This window comes from Fonsecaea multimorphosa (genome assembly GCF_000836435.1).
Source record: "Fonsecaea multimorphosa CBS 102226 unplaced genomic scaffold supercont1.26, whole genome shotgun sequence".
NCBI lineage: Eukaryota > Fungi > Ascomycota > Eurotiomycetes > Chaetothyriales > Herpotrichiellaceae > Fonsecaea > Fonsecaea multimorphosa.
In genome coordinates this window covers 85,434-100,548 of record NW_015971660.1, presented here as the reverse complement: position 1 = coordinate 100,548, position 15,115 = coordinate 85,434, and the positions used below count along the sequence as shown (strand labels likewise).

Genomic DNA, 15,115 nt, shown 5'->3' with positions numbered 1-15,115 from the left:
CCCTCGCCCGGGCCCTCGAGGCCCCGTACATACCGATTGTACCTACCTAGGTATGGAGAGACTGATCAGGGGCTCCACAGCCTCGCTGCCTCGCTTGCCGGATGCCAACGAGGCTCCGCGCCCCCCTTGCCGCTCTTGTCCTCTCTCCCTACTTAGGTATGCCCTGTCCTGTCCTCCCTCGTGCCGGCGAGATGTCCGAGCCACATGGCGCCCAGTGTACGAACAGCCAAATTGATTACAATCACTCCGGTAGATACTAGAGACTATTAGATGGACAAACGGTGACCAGCACCTCTCCATACTCTTTGATCTGTGCGCGATTCATCAGGAGCTCGGCTCCATCTGCTTCGCTTCATCTCCATTATTGGTCCTCTATGTACGGAGTACAAACCTGATCATTGACCCACATCCATGTTTGTACCTTCTAATGTCCTCCAAAGTCGTTGTCCGTTGTTGCTCGTCAAAACAAACCGGTCCCTACTTACACAATTCCACAACACGTGACTCTCAGCCCGGCTTCTAACCATACCGATCGTCCCACGTCCCGTGTCTCCTGGCCGTCGTCCTCCTCGCCACCGTGACCTCAACCTGACCTTGCCCAGATCCCGGACCCTGGCTTTGGCCTGAACCAGGCCTTGAGCCTGCCACGCTGGTATTGCTGTTTGGGTTTCGGCTTTGACTGATACTGCTAGAGTGTGCATGCCTGGCCTCTCTCCTGGCTCTCTGCTCCGACACAGGTGTCGATGTCACAGGCGTGCTTCCACCACTGCTTTGTCCTTGATATGTTCTCGAAGCGGTCGTCGAGGTCGAGTCTTTCTCCGTTGATGCCCTGGCTGACCCAACAATGCTCTCTCGTGTACTTTGTCTCGACAGACGATGATGTCCGACTATCGCTGTGGGTGCGGTCGACTGGCGAGGAAGCCTGCTCTTATTGACTGTCATCTCAGTCACAACACTAGCTGTGTTTGCCCTTGTGAGGCTGGGCATGACAAACGCTGGAGAGTTCTCGCGCACATACGTTGACCCATCGCGACTGGCGGGCCGCATCACGCTCGTGCCATTGACATACACGCCATTGCGCTGTCGGCGCGGCGTCTGCGCCACGGGAGGATCATACATGTTCATGCTGGCCCGCTCGGAACGGCCTAGCTGAGGAGAAGTGGGCATACTCATTTGCCGGTCGAGGAGATGAGGTGGAGTCGTGGAGCTGGTGCGTCGTTGGAAGCCTGGGTGCTTTCTTCGAGCTCCGTTTGTTGCTGAACTACCACCCTGTCCGCTTTTGATGCTCACGTTGTCAGTCTCCTCGCACGATCGAATGAGCTCGCTGGCCATGCTGCGGACAAGCACCGCAGAGTCAGAATACGAAAGTTCTCGGATCACATCGTAAAGGCCGTACTGGTCGAGGAGGAAACAGCCTTCTTCTGTCGAGTCGCAGATGCTCCCGATGATACGAAGCAGGTTCAGACGGATCGCGGGTTTGTTGTGACCCAGCTTTTGGCCCAAGGTATCGAAAAGCTGCGAGCTCCTCGCCATAGACGCCGCAAGAGGTGGCGACAGCCGAAGCAACTTCTGGAGAGGCTCCAGAAGGTTTTCAAACGAGGTTGATTTGCTGCTAGTCAGCGCTGCCACGATAGCAGAGATGAAATTCTGATTCTCCAACAAATGATCTTCGACTCGGGCGGTCTCTTCTTGAAGCCAGGTGAAGATTGCGTCCAAAGCTGTCACCTGCCAGTAGGGATCCGACAGCAACGAGACATAGAATGCAAGACCCTTGTTCTGCCAAAGCTCCCGGCGGGCAGCCCTGGTGGAATGGGCCATGTCACAGAGAATTGGCAGCGCAAACTCTTTGACAGGCGTCTTCTCCTGCTTGACGATTTTGATGAGGATCGGAATGATCCCGACGAGCGCTGCATCTTCTTGACGTCTCTTCGAGAGACGGCAAAGGTTGTATATGGTGTTCAGTATCTGATTTGACATCTCCCTAAAATGCGGCTTGCTCATGTTGTTACTGAGGAGTTCAGATAAAACGTCAATAGCGTTCGAGTTGTGAAGCGCATCCAACGTAGTCGACAACATTGACAAGTTCTTGATGAATTTCAACATGGTGACCTGGTGTGCTGGGGCCATTCGCTTGAGATTCTTCAGGACCCGGTGTAAGACTGTTCGTTCGGCGACCAGCTCCTTGACATAATTCTCCGCTTGAGAGAAGACGAAGAAGATGCTAGCGATGCGACCTTCGCACAAGTCTGCGAGCTCTTTCTGGTCTCCAGAATCCGAGGGCTCCATCAGGACGCGGTTCAGGACGAGCGACAGCGGCTCTAAAACCGAATTCCGAGATAATATTCTGCAGAAATCGTTCTTTGGAGTCGAGCCTTGCAGTTCAAAGACACTCCAGATACCATTAACTCCAATCAGGACCAATTCTCGATCATCGTCATAGTCGTCTTCAAGAAAGTCGACCAGAACTGTTAAACCCCCAGCGCTGACGAACATCTGGAGAATGAGGGTGGACGTTTGATACATCTGCCGTACGAAAGCTGCAGCTTCAAGACGTATCTCCCGAGGAAATTTCTTTGACGCGAATTTGTTGATCTTTGGGATTCCTCCGACAAAACATAGGTTCTCCTGGACCTCTTCATCATTGAAAATGATGGTATTGACAATCTTGAGAAGATTGAGGACAATGTCTAGGCGCATACAGTCTTCTAGAATTTCCAGAATCGGTAAAAGACCATGCGCGCTGATGATGACGCTTTTTGTGTCCGAGAAGAGGTCGAAGAAATTCATCAAGTCTTCAGAGATCTGTAACAATGCATCGTCGTCCTGCATGACTTTCAACTGCCCCACGAGAGCCTCCACGTCTGTTCGTAGCCGTGCGTGCTTGTCTCGGGCAATGTTCGACTCCAGGTCAACTTCCGGGAGGCCTTCTTCGAGTTGTGCAAAAGGGTCATCTTCATCTTCAGCATCCGGAAGCCATGATAGATTTGAGATCTTCGAGTTTAGCATTAGCTCAGAGCCATCTTCGCTCTCAGCTCTCTCGAAAACTGCAGGTGTATGTGCAAAGACGTCGGAAAAATCCTCATCTTGCTCGCTCTCAGCAAAACGTTGGATTTCGATGGAAGATCGTGTCCTTCGCATAGACAGTTTGTTTCTGGGGGCCGGATGCCTCTTGAGACTTCCCCCTGTCTTGGGCGGTCTCATACTCTGCATTAAATCGATGACACTGGGTGAATCTAGAATCTTTGAAGGTGCCTCACTCTGCAGCCGCATCAATCCAAGTTTGGTGTCCAAAGCAAGTTCATTCCCTTGGACGATGTCGGAGAAATCCTCGACAGAACTCTCCCGGTAACGTCGTGTTGGGGGTTCATCTTGTTGTACTTTTGGCTGAGGTGGTTTGCTCTTGGAAAGATTCGTTGTCTGACGAGCGGAAGGCAAGGAAGCTTTGCGAGGCATCGGTGCCGGCTTTGCTCTTGATTTAAGAGGCACTTCAGACTTGTGCCTCGCGTGACGAACCTCTGGCCTCTTTGCTGGCGCAGTGGTTGCAAGTCGGACAGTTTTATTCGCATCCGCCTCGGCCGGCGAAGGAGCTTTTAATGTTGAATCCTTATCCTCGATCGCCTCATTTTCTTTTCCCAAAGCACTCTCTATTGAGGCGAAAGCCTTCAATCTTTCAGAAGACAACATGCCCCCAAAGTTATCGTGAGGTCTCAGATGCGGCAATTGGAAAGTGCTTGGGGAAATAGCCGTTGCGAAGTCATCGTCCCAGTTGTCCTCGTCTTCGAGGGAGCGGAACCTAGCTGTGCTGTCATCTTTATGGAGGGGCATGGGGGATTTGGCTTGAGATTTGTTAGGACGAAGCTTGTCCCTTGCCTCAGGTACTGGACTGGCAGTTGAAGCGTTCGAGTTCTTTCTTATCGAGCTGCCATTCGGCGAATCCTTAAGAGCTTCGTTCCACTCTTGGACACTCTTTATTGCCTCGTCATATTCAGTGGGTTTCTTCGGCTTTTCTGAGTTGGTCCTTCTGGCATTCACTATCCACGGATGCTTTAGTAGCTTCTTGGCCGATACTCTCAGATTTGGGTCTTTTTGAAAACATTGCATTAAGAAGTCCAGAACGGCAGGCGATGCGCCTTGCGGCAGGGGTGGATGGTCATCATTCACGATGCGGAACAGAGCAGGCATCGGTTGAAGGTTGTGGTATGGCGGTTTTCCATCGAGCAATTCGATTACGGTGCAACCCAGGCTCCATATATCCGAAGCGGTTGTTGCGCCTGTCAACTCGATCACTTCGGGGGCCATCCAATAGGGAGTTCCAACGACGCTGGATTCGTGTAGACCTGTGGTGCGGCTTGCCACTCCAAAATCTGCAAGCTTGACCAGTCCTTGCTTAGTGGTAAGAATGTTGGCACCCTTGATATCGCGGTGGATGACGCCCTGGTCGTGCAGATAGACCAGGCCTTGGAGCACTTGGGACATATAGAGAGCCACCAGATTCTCGGGGAACCGACCGAAATTCTTGGAGATGGAATGCAGAGACCCGTTTTCACAATATTCGAGGATGATGTTGAGGGTTTCGGGGGTCTTGACGAATCCATTGTACTTGACAATGTTGGGGTGATCAAGATTCTTCAGCAGGTCAATCTCCAACATAATGACCCTCAGTTCACTTTTGGGAAGATCCGCAAGCTTGATCTGCTTGACAGCAACAGTCTCTCCCGTGCCCCAATTCAATGCCCGGTAAACAGAGCCAAAAGCGCCTTTACCCAAGCAATCACCCAGTTGGTAGTCTTTCAGCTCGGCCACATCCTGTGCCTTGGTCTTCTCTTTCTCCTCTCTCTTGGTCGGGCTGGAAGGAGGCTTGGGCGTTTTGGTGACCTTGAGGCCCAAGCCATCGACTGCTCTAGTAGTAGGGACATCTTCTGGAGGATCGGCGGTACGAGCAGGCATCTTGATATCAACGGCAACAAGAAAAGAAGGGAGAAGTTAAAAGGGCAAGGCGGCCTTGCCCTCTTGCATTGTCCGTTGGTCCAACTGCAGGCTGGTTGGCGAGAATAAGTGATTGGTAGCTGGTAGAAGGGCCAACGCAGGAAGCCGGGCACTGGTTTTGGACTGCAACTCGTGGCTGCGGCATCAAGGGTGGTATAGGGATGGCCCGTGGCTCGTTCTCCGAAGCGGTATTCTGGCAATGGCTCTGTCACAGACAAGATAACCGTGGACAGTCATCAAAGAGCGTTGATTGAAGACATTGAGCATCAAACAAACAAGTCAGTCAATGCGGAAGGCACGAGATTGGATCGGGCTGCCAGATGAGGTCGCCAGTGGTCGGCGTACTAGCCTGCTAGCCCTAGTGAGCCCTCGCTTGTAAGTGTGTGTTGCAGGTTGCAGGGCGATCCGCGGCCGCTAACTAGTAACTGGGACCAACTACCCACTTTGCCTTCAGGGACGCGTCAATTGTATTCGCAGCACGCGACTTTCTCCCCAAGGTACCCGCCTCGTCAATCTAGATACAGCACTGTACATCCGCCAAATGGCGGTCACTGTTCCTTTATGCAAGTATTGTCTGCAGTCATCTCTGACCGCTGATCTGATGGCCATTACTTGAGTGGGTTGGCTACTGCTACATCATAAACTGAGGAGAAGATCCCTTGGTGCACTTTCACCAACAAGTTACAGATCGCCATGTGGCGCGAACTGCCAGCACACACCGTCGCCCACTACTGTCAAGTCGATCGAGACATGCCTCCCTATCCAAACAGTCGGTCCATGATGCTAAATTTGTCCACAACCGGATGTCTGACACCGCCCAACCCAGCAGCCAGAATGCCTTTGGCTGCATATCGAAGGGAATAACTCAGGAAACAGACAACCCAAGCATACCCGAGAGCTCTAGTTTTCCCTGTACAATGTCAAATCTATTTCCTGCATCTGACACAAAGAGGAAGCAAACACCTACATGTGTCCTTCAAGCCCGCCTTCTTGCCCAGATATATGACGAGGTCTTCAAACGTGATTGCAAACGGCTGGATCATGAAGAAGTAAAATTGGCACCACCCGAGGCAAGAGTAGGGACAATTGAGGGCACCAGCATGATGAATAAGAGCCGACATGAAGAAAGCATTGTATAGCTGCAAATACCGTGAGGCTAGAGTCCCGCTTTTAACTCTCGACAGTTGTAGAAGACGCTTGTTTCCACTCTCAAATATCCGACGAAGAAATTGATGCCTCGAGAGCTGATAAGACACCGGTGATTCGACATGGGGACCTCACTCACCAACAGCAACCCCATATATTCCTCACAGTGTAGCCCTTTTTAATGAATGAGCCGAACATCGGAGGCCACGATTGGGGCGTATAGAGTCCGGAACCGACAGCGATCGCCGCTCCCAGATAGTAGCCGAAGGCCATTGAAAATCCACTTTGGAAGGCAGAAGACCACCCAAGAAGAGTCTGTTGCCAGAGTGGGATGGTGAAGAGATCGAAGTCAGGAGCGGTCCCATCTCCCCAATCAGACCAACGTGTACACCACTGGTTGACATCCATGTAGAGGAATGCGTATGAGGCTCTGACAGCTTGCTCTAGGACGAATCGACTGCATCAATTAGACGAGTTGAGCTACCAATATGTGGCTCTGCACCTGCGAGAGATGTCTCTGGGGACTTCGTCAACATTCTTGACGCGCCAATTCCAACCAATTCCACGCGCTGTTGTGAAAAGGTGTAAACCCCAGCGACATTTTTGCCAGATGGTCATCTTTTCTATGTCCTCTGCGGTCTCCATTGTACCATCCGACTTTACTCGGCGGAATGCCTGCTCAGCATTATGCAACACTTCAAAGTCGATGCATCGGACCAAAATCAGGGAGACATTGACGGCAGTTAGATAGTCCTCTTCAGGTCTTCCGCTAGTGTGCCGTCGCAGGTTCAACATGACCCATGGGATCAGAGATATGGGGATCGTCTTGCGAAGCTGTCCTGGTGGAAGTAGCAAGGTAGTAATGCCAATGACTCCGGCTCCGATCACGCTTGGACCGCCAGGTTGGATGGGGCGATCTGGAGGAGGAAACCATTTTGGATCCATCGATGAGATGAAAGTGCAGGAGGACACAGAGGAAGAAGAGAGAAAAGAGGCCAAAGAAACATGACTTATCTCCAAGAGCCGATCACAATTGACCTTTAAACGAGCAGAATGCGAATACGAGGGATCTCCTGCCACGACTCGGCTTGCCAAAGGTTGGTATAGGCGCACGCATCAGTCTATCATTTTTCTGTCAACGAGAACATCGGCTGAACCAGTGACCATATCAGATAGCAATGAAACGAGTGAGAGAAACCCGAAGAGTCCTTGGTTGACGATAAGTAAAAGCAGGAGACACCAAAGATGAGGGTTCAGGAGACGTGCTTCTCAAACATATCCGTGTGCCAAGTCCTTTGTGTTGACGCAAGGCGCCTCTGCAGTGGTGCCTACCTTACTAGCGAGCCAGGTAGTTATGGCGCCCACAGGTGCCTATGGCGCCTCCAGAGCCTGGAGACACAACCCTAGCGCCTACCCCAGCCACTCGCTTAGGGATTTCATTGCCGTTGCCCTCTTCAGTCTGCCTCACCAAAATTATTGACTGGCCGTAAGTCTGCCTTCTCGGCGCAGCCTTTCCCCCCCGGATACTTGCTGACTGGCTCGCCCAAGACATTCAACTCACTCCTTTCTCTTTTATCATCAGCTCGCAAAACAATCCATCTCAAATCCACTCTTCGACTTGTCCGTCTCATCCACTTCTCCACTCCTTTTCAATTGTTTGTTACATCTTCTTGCTTTATTGTTGTTTGTTCCGACTCTCCTCTCCCATCCTTTACCTCACTCTACCTGTACGCCTGCTACACGTCCGATTGCGACAACCATGGGTTTACCGTGAGTTTGCCCTCAATTTTCTCCCACCCCCACCCCTTTTGGCATCTCGCCGCGCCTGCGCGCGCGCCGTGTCAGCATCATTGTTTTTTCATATCCATCCCCGGCAAGCTCATTTGCTAACCAATATGCTTTCATTAGTATGTTCCAAGAGCCTGACGAGGTTGCTGCCGAGCAAGCCGCTGCAAAACTCGATCAAATCGCAGCCGCAGGACGATCGAGTATCCGCCGCGAGTCCACCGTCCGACCAGGCCGATTTGCTGCTAGTCGTCGCGCTGCCATCGAACGAGTACGAGAAGAGGTAGAAGAACGCCGCCGCCGCCGCCGTGAGGCTGCCGAGGAAACAAACAGCTCTTCCCACCCACAGTCTCAACGGGAGCCACCCCGGGAAGATCAGGGATTAGAAGCCGAGATGGAGCGCATGCGGTCGGTCAGGATGAGGCAGCGAAGTCATATGAGTGCCATTGAGCGGGTGCTTGCCAGGAGAGGCAATACCGACTCAGAACACCGGAGTGATATGGATGTCGCACCCTTGAGCCGACCACGCGGCGAGCCCGATAGAGGAACACTAGACGACCTTGCTTCGCGTGGTGTCGTCTTCGACCCTCTTGAGTCCGAGGCTGAGGAGGCCAATCCTCGACCCCTTCCACGCCCGTTAAGAGAGTCCGGCTTGAGATTCGAAATGGGCTTGATACCAGAGCCTGAGTCAGAACCCTCCAGGCGCCCTCGATTTTCTGTTACTCGTTCGAGAAGAGTCGCCAGCCCGTCCGGAAGCAGAAGACCGCCCTGGTCATTCTCAGTCCACCCTCCCACTCTATCCGCCGATCCGGAGGACGAGGAAAACGAAAATGGATACCGAGCTACTTCACAATCTCGGGGATTGGAGCAACCCCACGGAGATACTGCGATCAGCACTCCCCCCTCAGAAGGCCTCGAAGCTGCATATCCACCCTTGCGACGTGTCAATCATATTTCGCCTCGCCCGCTGGGCGAGTCAAGACCAAGGGTTGACGGACTTGGGGACCGCTTGCGTAGTCCAAGCCCCATGTCTGATGGGCCAGTGGAGGAGAACTGGGAACCGCTCTTGGACACAATAACAACAGGCCGCTCAAGTACAGCGACTTCCTTTTTATCGTCGGGGTCGAACTCCAGGACTGGCTCGAACCAATCGTCTCAGGCAACGACTGCTACGACCAGCTTTGGCGAGATAGGCGGGGACGATTCGTGCGACTTGGATCTTCCCTCGGGCATTACTGAAGAGGATGTCCGGGAAATACGTGCGCGACACGGAAGGTTACCCAGAAGTACTTCCGCTCGTCTGGGAAGACCCGACACGCGGAACAGCCTGGTGTTTGAGTCGTCGAATCAGAGCGATCCTTCAAGGATAAATGAGAGGGTTCTCGAATTGGAAATGCTCGGAGTTATTCTCGATCGGATGCAGAGGAGAGAAGAGATCCCGGATGACTTGTGGGCCGCCGTTGGTCTGTCGCCAGATATTGTAAGAGGGACCCCCTTTGATCTAGCCAGACAATATGCCTGAGAAATGGCTCAATCGAGAGGGAAAGGCCGCCGGCACCCGCCACCCTTGGATAAGAACAATAAATCTTGTCAGTCTGACAATACGAGCGGACAAGCCAGTGCAGCCTCGTTCCTTTGCAGATGACACAAACGACCAGATATTTCATAGCGGTCGTGGGAAGCGATTTTCTCCAGGCAAAGCAGAACGTCCTTTCACGTGGACACGATGCTGCGGATATTTTTCTAATTCAAACCGGCGCCTTGTCAGGATGCGACCGGAAAAGGTGTTTTTGACGACAGCTGGACGCACTTATTGGATGTATGTCACGCTATGGAAAAGAGACGCTTGGAGGCTGGGGTTAGGAACCAATGGCAGTATCAGATTTAACTCCCTAAGTACGCTGACGATGGGATTCAATGACTGGGACCAAAATGTACTTGCAGGATTATGCCATGGCTGGACCGGAGCATTCTGCTTAATAAATCATGTATTTCTTGACGAGGGTTTATATTGGTCAGCGTATGCGACCGCAAAAGAAAAGTGAAGAACGGGCAACCTTGATTGATTTCGAAACATCCGGTCACTTTTTTGTATGCTGTACTCCGATCGCTCGTTCTTCATAGGCGGGATGGAAGCATCTCGTGCTCCAGCCCACAACCCGCTCGGAGAGGTACCAGGCTGCGCAACGGCATATTGGGAAGAGAACTTCATTCACGATCCTCCCTCGTGCCAAACACGATGACTTGACCTTCCGTCCGTTGCGTGCATCGCCAAAAAGGATCTGTTCACCTTCCCATAAACTGCTTCGTGGCCATTTCCAATGGGCGAATTTGGAAACGGTTTTCACATGCCAACCCCGTCCGCAGCCAGCAGAGCAATGCTGTCCATCCTAGTCATCCTTTCCTTCCTCATTTCTTCACCGTCCTTTTCCCGGTCCTCGTCGTCGCCGTCTCCTTCTTCCCCCTGCAACTGGCCGTCGACGTTCCTGACCTCCTCGCTGCGCCAGGTCTCATCCTCGACGCTGGGCACAATCTCCTGAACGGGTAACCGCTTCTCCAGAACCTCCTTGGCGTTGCTCATGTCGGATTTTTGTGTGCGGTCGAGGCTCTCTTCGAAGGAAGTCGAGAGTCCCGCCGCAAAGTTGCGCTTCGCGACCCGTTGCGTGGCCCGGGGTATGTCGACGTCGACGAACCACGTCTCGTCCATCAACTCGTGGGCTTCCCTCCACCCATCTTCGTCCAGGGCCGTGTACAGGCCTTCAAAGAGGATGATGCGAGCCGTGGGCGGGATGGCGATGTCGTTCGCCACGGGGTCCTTGACGGCGTGGTCGAAGCTGGGTGCGTAGATGGTCGACGTCTCCGGGCTGATGGGTCTGCGCACTTGCTCCACCAACTTCACATAGCTGTGCGGGTCAAACGTGAACGCCGCACCACGGCGGAAGACGGCTTCCTCGGCGTTGGGCATCTCGCTGAGCTGCTTGCGGGTCAAGTGGTAGCCGTCGAGCGGGACGACAAAGGCGATGTCGGGACCCGAGCGGTTGGGACTGTTGGGGAACCGCTTGTGATAATGGTTGTGGTGAGTTTTGTTCAGCCCTGCACAGACAGATGCCGCGAGTGTGGTTTTGCCGCTGCCTGGGATGCCCGAAATGGCGATCAGGAGCCGTTGCGAGCCGTCGCATTTCTGGAACTTTTCTGAGATCCGGACTGTCAATACTAGGGAGCGAGGTATTGAGAAACGACTGTTTGTCTTACCCCAGGTCTGATCAACAAGGCGTTGAATGTGGGACTCCATGACCCCTAATAACGAGGTTCCTCGCTCGCTTTATACCCGGGTTTGAATGTTGACTATGTAATATCGCGGTCGACCTCATACGCTCAGATTATGTCTCCTACCTGTCGATAGATTTTGCGTGAAAAGCCGAGCTATGATAAAGCTATATCATTGCAATTGCATAATATGAAGCGAGGCTTTCTTATCAAGAGTCCCTCAAGCAGGCCAAGTGGATAACATCCGTCATACTCGTATCTGGCTGGCGAAACAAGGCCCGACCCCAGGTCTCAAACTATCCAGGTGGCTTGAGAAGCGCAGGCCTCGGAGGCGACGGCAAGCCTTGGCCTAAAGGGTAGTAAGTCGGTGAGGTTTTCCAGAATCTCTGACCTGTTCTAAATGGATATTGCAAACAGCTGTTTGAACGTGTCTGGTGGAGATTTGGTTTGATAATCGAAAGAGGGCCGTGAGATCCGCGGAGCTGGAAGTACATTACTCCGGAAGTTGTCACGTGAAACCCACATTCATTGACCTAGCCGTTTGCGTCCCTGTCCAATCGACGATCATGCCATCAAAACTGCGCGTTCGCCATCCACCCCCGGACTTCCTGGTTCTGTGCAAAGGGGGATCGTCTTTTTATCCATTTTTCTTCCTGCGCCGCCAAACACACCTGGACCAACGTCTTTCACATATTCCCTCACTTCTTTCCACTCCTTCCGGCTTGTTTCCTACTAACCAACAGCATTGCCATTCTTTCTCAGTCACTCTTTTCACGATACGATACCCCCCCCTTGTTTACTTTCTCTGCCACTCGTTCAGCGCGCTCTTGAACGTCCTTTTTCAATTACGAAAGTCACCACCAACCACCTACACACCTGGCAGCTCCGTACCACGCGTCAAACTACCCACCACACCACCGACGAACGCAGCTGATCTAGACACCCTTGATCAGAATACAAAAAAGCAAAAGAATCCACACCATGAAGACCTCACTTCTGCTTCAGTTTGTCGCTCTAGCTGTCCGCGTCGTCCTGGCAGATATCCCTCCGGCATGCCTTCTCAGCGCAGTCAACACACAAGACCAACCGGGCAACCTCTCGTCCATTTGTGGGAATGAGGCGACCGACGTGCAAAAGGCGATTGCTAGCATGTGCAGCGGCAACGCCGTGTCGGTGGCACAGTCCGCGTTCATTTCGACTTGCTCTGTTGCGGGTTCTTCAGTCGGTAGGTTGTTTCCATCAATTGGGTAGACAGCCCCATTCTTGATGAGTTGGTTCACTAACGTGGTGCTTGTTTTCTGCACAGCTCCCTACACAGCATCGTCTTCTTCAAACAAAACAAGTCACACCTCAACCGCGGCCGGCACGTTCGTCTACACCACCGCTGTCTACAACTCCGACTGCAGCTGTACCACGACGATCGTCACCTCCGCTACCACCGGCGCCGCTGTCTCGACTGGTCTCGCAAGCGCCACGCCTACAGGTGGCAGCAGTGGTGCTTCCGGGTCTAATTCAGCAGGGGGCACATCAGCGACCGGCAACGCCGCCGCAGACAACAAGCAAGTGGGAAGCTTTGTCGCCGCTGTTATCGCCATTGCCGGTGTTGTTGCAGTCTTGTAAACCGGGGCCGGAGTTTTTCATTTTTTGGGCAGCGATTTCCATCCCCACGGCGGGTAAAAAAAGGCAGCGAGCACTTTGGGAGACATAATGAGAATTTTTCTTGTTCCATCATGTTGCACGAACTACCCAGCTGCGTGTCAGAGTACTTATGACATCCGAGACGGAACACTTCCTCAGGCATTTTCGAACTTGGGATTCCGTGTTTCCCAATCGGCATCTGGCCCTCATTAATACCCGAAATCTCTACGGCTGGAGGAGGAGAAGAGAGGAGGAAAGGACCAGGTTTAAACATCAGCGTCATACATAAGATGCGGGCCTAGTTAATCAGATGAACAGAAGATCAGATCAGATCACAAGACAGTTGGCATTGCTGGCCGGAGCCTTTTGTTGGTAACAAAGCCCACTTTTCTGACTCTCACATGTTTCTATCAAAAAGACCCAGCCACTAATGGAAAGCCAAATGTACCTCGTACAGGTCTAAAATTCTGTCTTTTCATCTCTTTCTGGTTCGTCTTTGGACGTCCCTCTCGCTTCTCGAGGGTGAAACAATGAGCCTCTCTTTTGTCGGAACCATCACCCCCAAAAGCCAATACACGTTTTTTCCAGGCGTTTACAGATAGCGTCCTGTCCCAGAATCCATTCCACCTCTGGCCCCTCGGCATGTCATGCCTTTAGCGGATACACATGTCCTCCCTCCTCGGACCGGTGCCGATCCATTTAATCGGTACTCCGACCTCTTGCTCGATGAACCCGACATACTCCCTCGCCTGGTCAGGCAGGTCTTCGAATCTCGTGCAGCCAGTGGTCTTAGTCAACCACCCCTTGAAGGTCTTGTACTCGATCTCCATTTCCTCCATCATATCCAGATCCGCGGGAAAACCGGGTAGTGTCTTGCCGTTGACCTTGTACGCCGTGGCCACGCGGATTTCCTCAAAGCCATCCAGGACGTCGAGCTTGGTCAGGTTGAGTTGTGTGTAGCAGTTCACGGCCGCCGAGTACTTGACCAGGACGAGGTCGAACCAGCCACAGCGCCGCTTGCGGCCCGTCGTGACGCCCCATTCGCGGCCGACCTGTTGGAGCCGCTCGCCGTATTCGGCGTCCTTGGGAGAGATTTCGCGGCTGAGCTCGGTGGGGAAAGGGCCGGCGCCGACGCGGGTGGTGTACGCTTTTACCACGCCGACGATGTTGCTTCCCGGCGCTGAGAGAGATTGAGGAGAGAGGCCTGCAAGACCGGTGAAGACGCCGCCCAGGCCGGTATTGCTGGACGTGACGTAAGGATATGTGCCATGATCTATGTCCAGAAGGAGTGCATTGGCACCCTCGATCAAGACGTTGGGCTGGCGAGCACCAGCGCCGTTCGAGTTCGCTGTGGCCATGCCCTTGGTTCCGACGGCCTGTGCCAGCAAGGGCGTCTGGTCGACGACGTATTGCTGAAGCTCTTCCCGATATCCGCGCAACTTCTGGATTTCCTCTTCCAGGCTGTAACCCTGCAGTGCCGCGTCGCCGTACAATTTGCGGTAGTTGGCTTCCAGGTCCCGCAGGCGCCTCTCCCACCGCTGTTGTTCGTTGACGAGCATCCAAAAAGTCACGCCTCTCCGGGCGACCTTGTCGCTGTAGCATGGGCCGATGCCCTTGCGAGTGGTGCCAATCACGTTCTTGCCGCCGTCGACGTTCTTGGATTTGTCTTCGGAGATGCCATCCACGACGCCGTGCAAGTCAAAGCATACGTGAGCACGGTCTGAGATCAGAATGCGCTCCCGCACGCCCACCAGGCCTTTCTCTTCCAGCGCCTTGAGTTCTTTGAAAAAGCTGGGGATGTGCACGACACAGCCGGTGCCGATGAGATTTATTTTGCAGGAAGGATTGATGAGGCCAGAGGGGAGGATGTGGAAGTCGTAGGTCACATCGTGGACCACAATGGTATGGCCCGCATTGTTGCCCCCGGCGGCACGGCAGACGAGATCAGCAGAGGTAGCGAGGATGTCGACGAGCTTGCCTTTGCCTTCGTCGCCCCATTGCGAGCCCAGCACGAGAGTGACTGGCATGATGGACAAGTGATTGACTGTTGGGGTGGCTTGAGGGAGGAGGAGTGTTGGAGGGAGTGTAGACCGAAACCGGAGCAAGCGGAGGGAGACGAAGTGAGAGGAGAATTGAGTCTGGATGTGCTTGTGCTTGAAGCTTTGGACAAGAAGGCAGCTCCCTTGATCCTCAGGTGGATATTTCTGTCATTGTCCGAGGTTTCTGACCTCCAGATACAGAGACATATTGTGGTGCTGGAGCAGATACCGACTAGAAGTTGCTTAATTGACTC

At 53.1% G+C, this 15,115-nt stretch overlaps 6 protein-coding genes across 6 annotated transcripts; 2 read left to right on the top strand and 4 right to left on the bottom strand.

The window, feature by feature from the left end:
• Nucleotides 1-519: 519 nt before the first annotated feature.
• Z520_09784 (uncharacterized protein) lies at nucleotides 520-4,947 on the bottom strand (the record flags this gene model as incomplete). Its single annotated transcript, XM_016780278.1, has 1 exon — nucleotides 520-4,947. The coding sequence occupies one exon, from the start codon at nucleotides 4,945-4,947 to the stop codon at nucleotides 520-522; it is 4,428 nt and encodes a 1,475-aa protein (XP_016628521.1).
• Nucleotides 4,948-5,744: 797 nt separating this feature from the next.
• On the bottom strand, nucleotides 5,745-7,077 carry Z520_09783 (uncharacterized protein; the record flags this gene model as incomplete). Its single annotated transcript, XM_016780277.1, has 4 exons — nucleotides 5,745-5,896; nucleotides 5,954-6,222; nucleotides 6,272-6,589; nucleotides 6,635-7,077. The coding sequence occupies 4 exons, from the start codon at nucleotides 7,075-7,077 to the stop codon at nucleotides 5,745-5,747; spliced, it is 1,182 nt and encodes a 393-aa protein (XP_016628520.1).
• Nucleotides 7,078-7,891: 814 nt separating this feature from the next.
• Z520_09782 (uncharacterized protein) lies at nucleotides 7,892-9,439 on the top strand (the record flags this gene model as incomplete). Its single annotated transcript, XM_016780276.1, has 2 exons — nucleotides 7,892-7,902; nucleotides 8,041-9,439. 2 exons carry the CDS (start codon nucleotides 7,892-7,894, stop codon nucleotides 9,437-9,439), a joined length of 1,410 nt encoding a protein of 469 aa, XP_016628519.1.
• An 822-nt stretch (nucleotides 9,440-10,261) lies between these two features.
• On the bottom strand, nucleotides 10,262-11,209 carry Z520_09781 (uncharacterized protein; the record flags this gene model as incomplete). The annotated part of the gene is made up of 2 exons (XM_016780275.1): nucleotides 10,262-11,109; nucleotides 11,170-11,209. 2 exons carry the CDS (start codon nucleotides 11,207-11,209, stop codon nucleotides 10,262-10,264), a joined length of 888 nt encoding a protein of 295 aa, XP_016628518.1.
• Nucleotides 11,210-12,165: 956 nt separating this feature from the next.
• Nucleotides 12,166-12,804, top strand: Z520_09780 (uncharacterized protein; the record flags this gene model as incomplete). Its single annotated transcript, XM_016780274.1, has 2 exons — nucleotides 12,166-12,409; nucleotides 12,491-12,804. The coding sequence occupies 2 exons, from the start codon at nucleotides 12,166-12,168 to the stop codon at nucleotides 12,802-12,804; spliced, it is 558 nt and encodes a 185-aa protein (XP_016628517.1).
• A 671-nt stretch (nucleotides 12,805-13,475) lies between these two features.
• Nucleotides 13,476-14,849, bottom strand: Z520_09779 (uncharacterized protein; the record flags this gene model as incomplete). The annotated part of the gene is made up of 1 exon (XM_016780273.1): nucleotides 13,476-14,849. The coding sequence occupies one exon, from the start codon at nucleotides 14,847-14,849 to the stop codon at nucleotides 13,476-13,478; it is 1,374 nt and encodes a 457-aa protein (XP_016628516.1).
• Nucleotides 14,850-15,115: the final 266 nt, after the last annotated feature.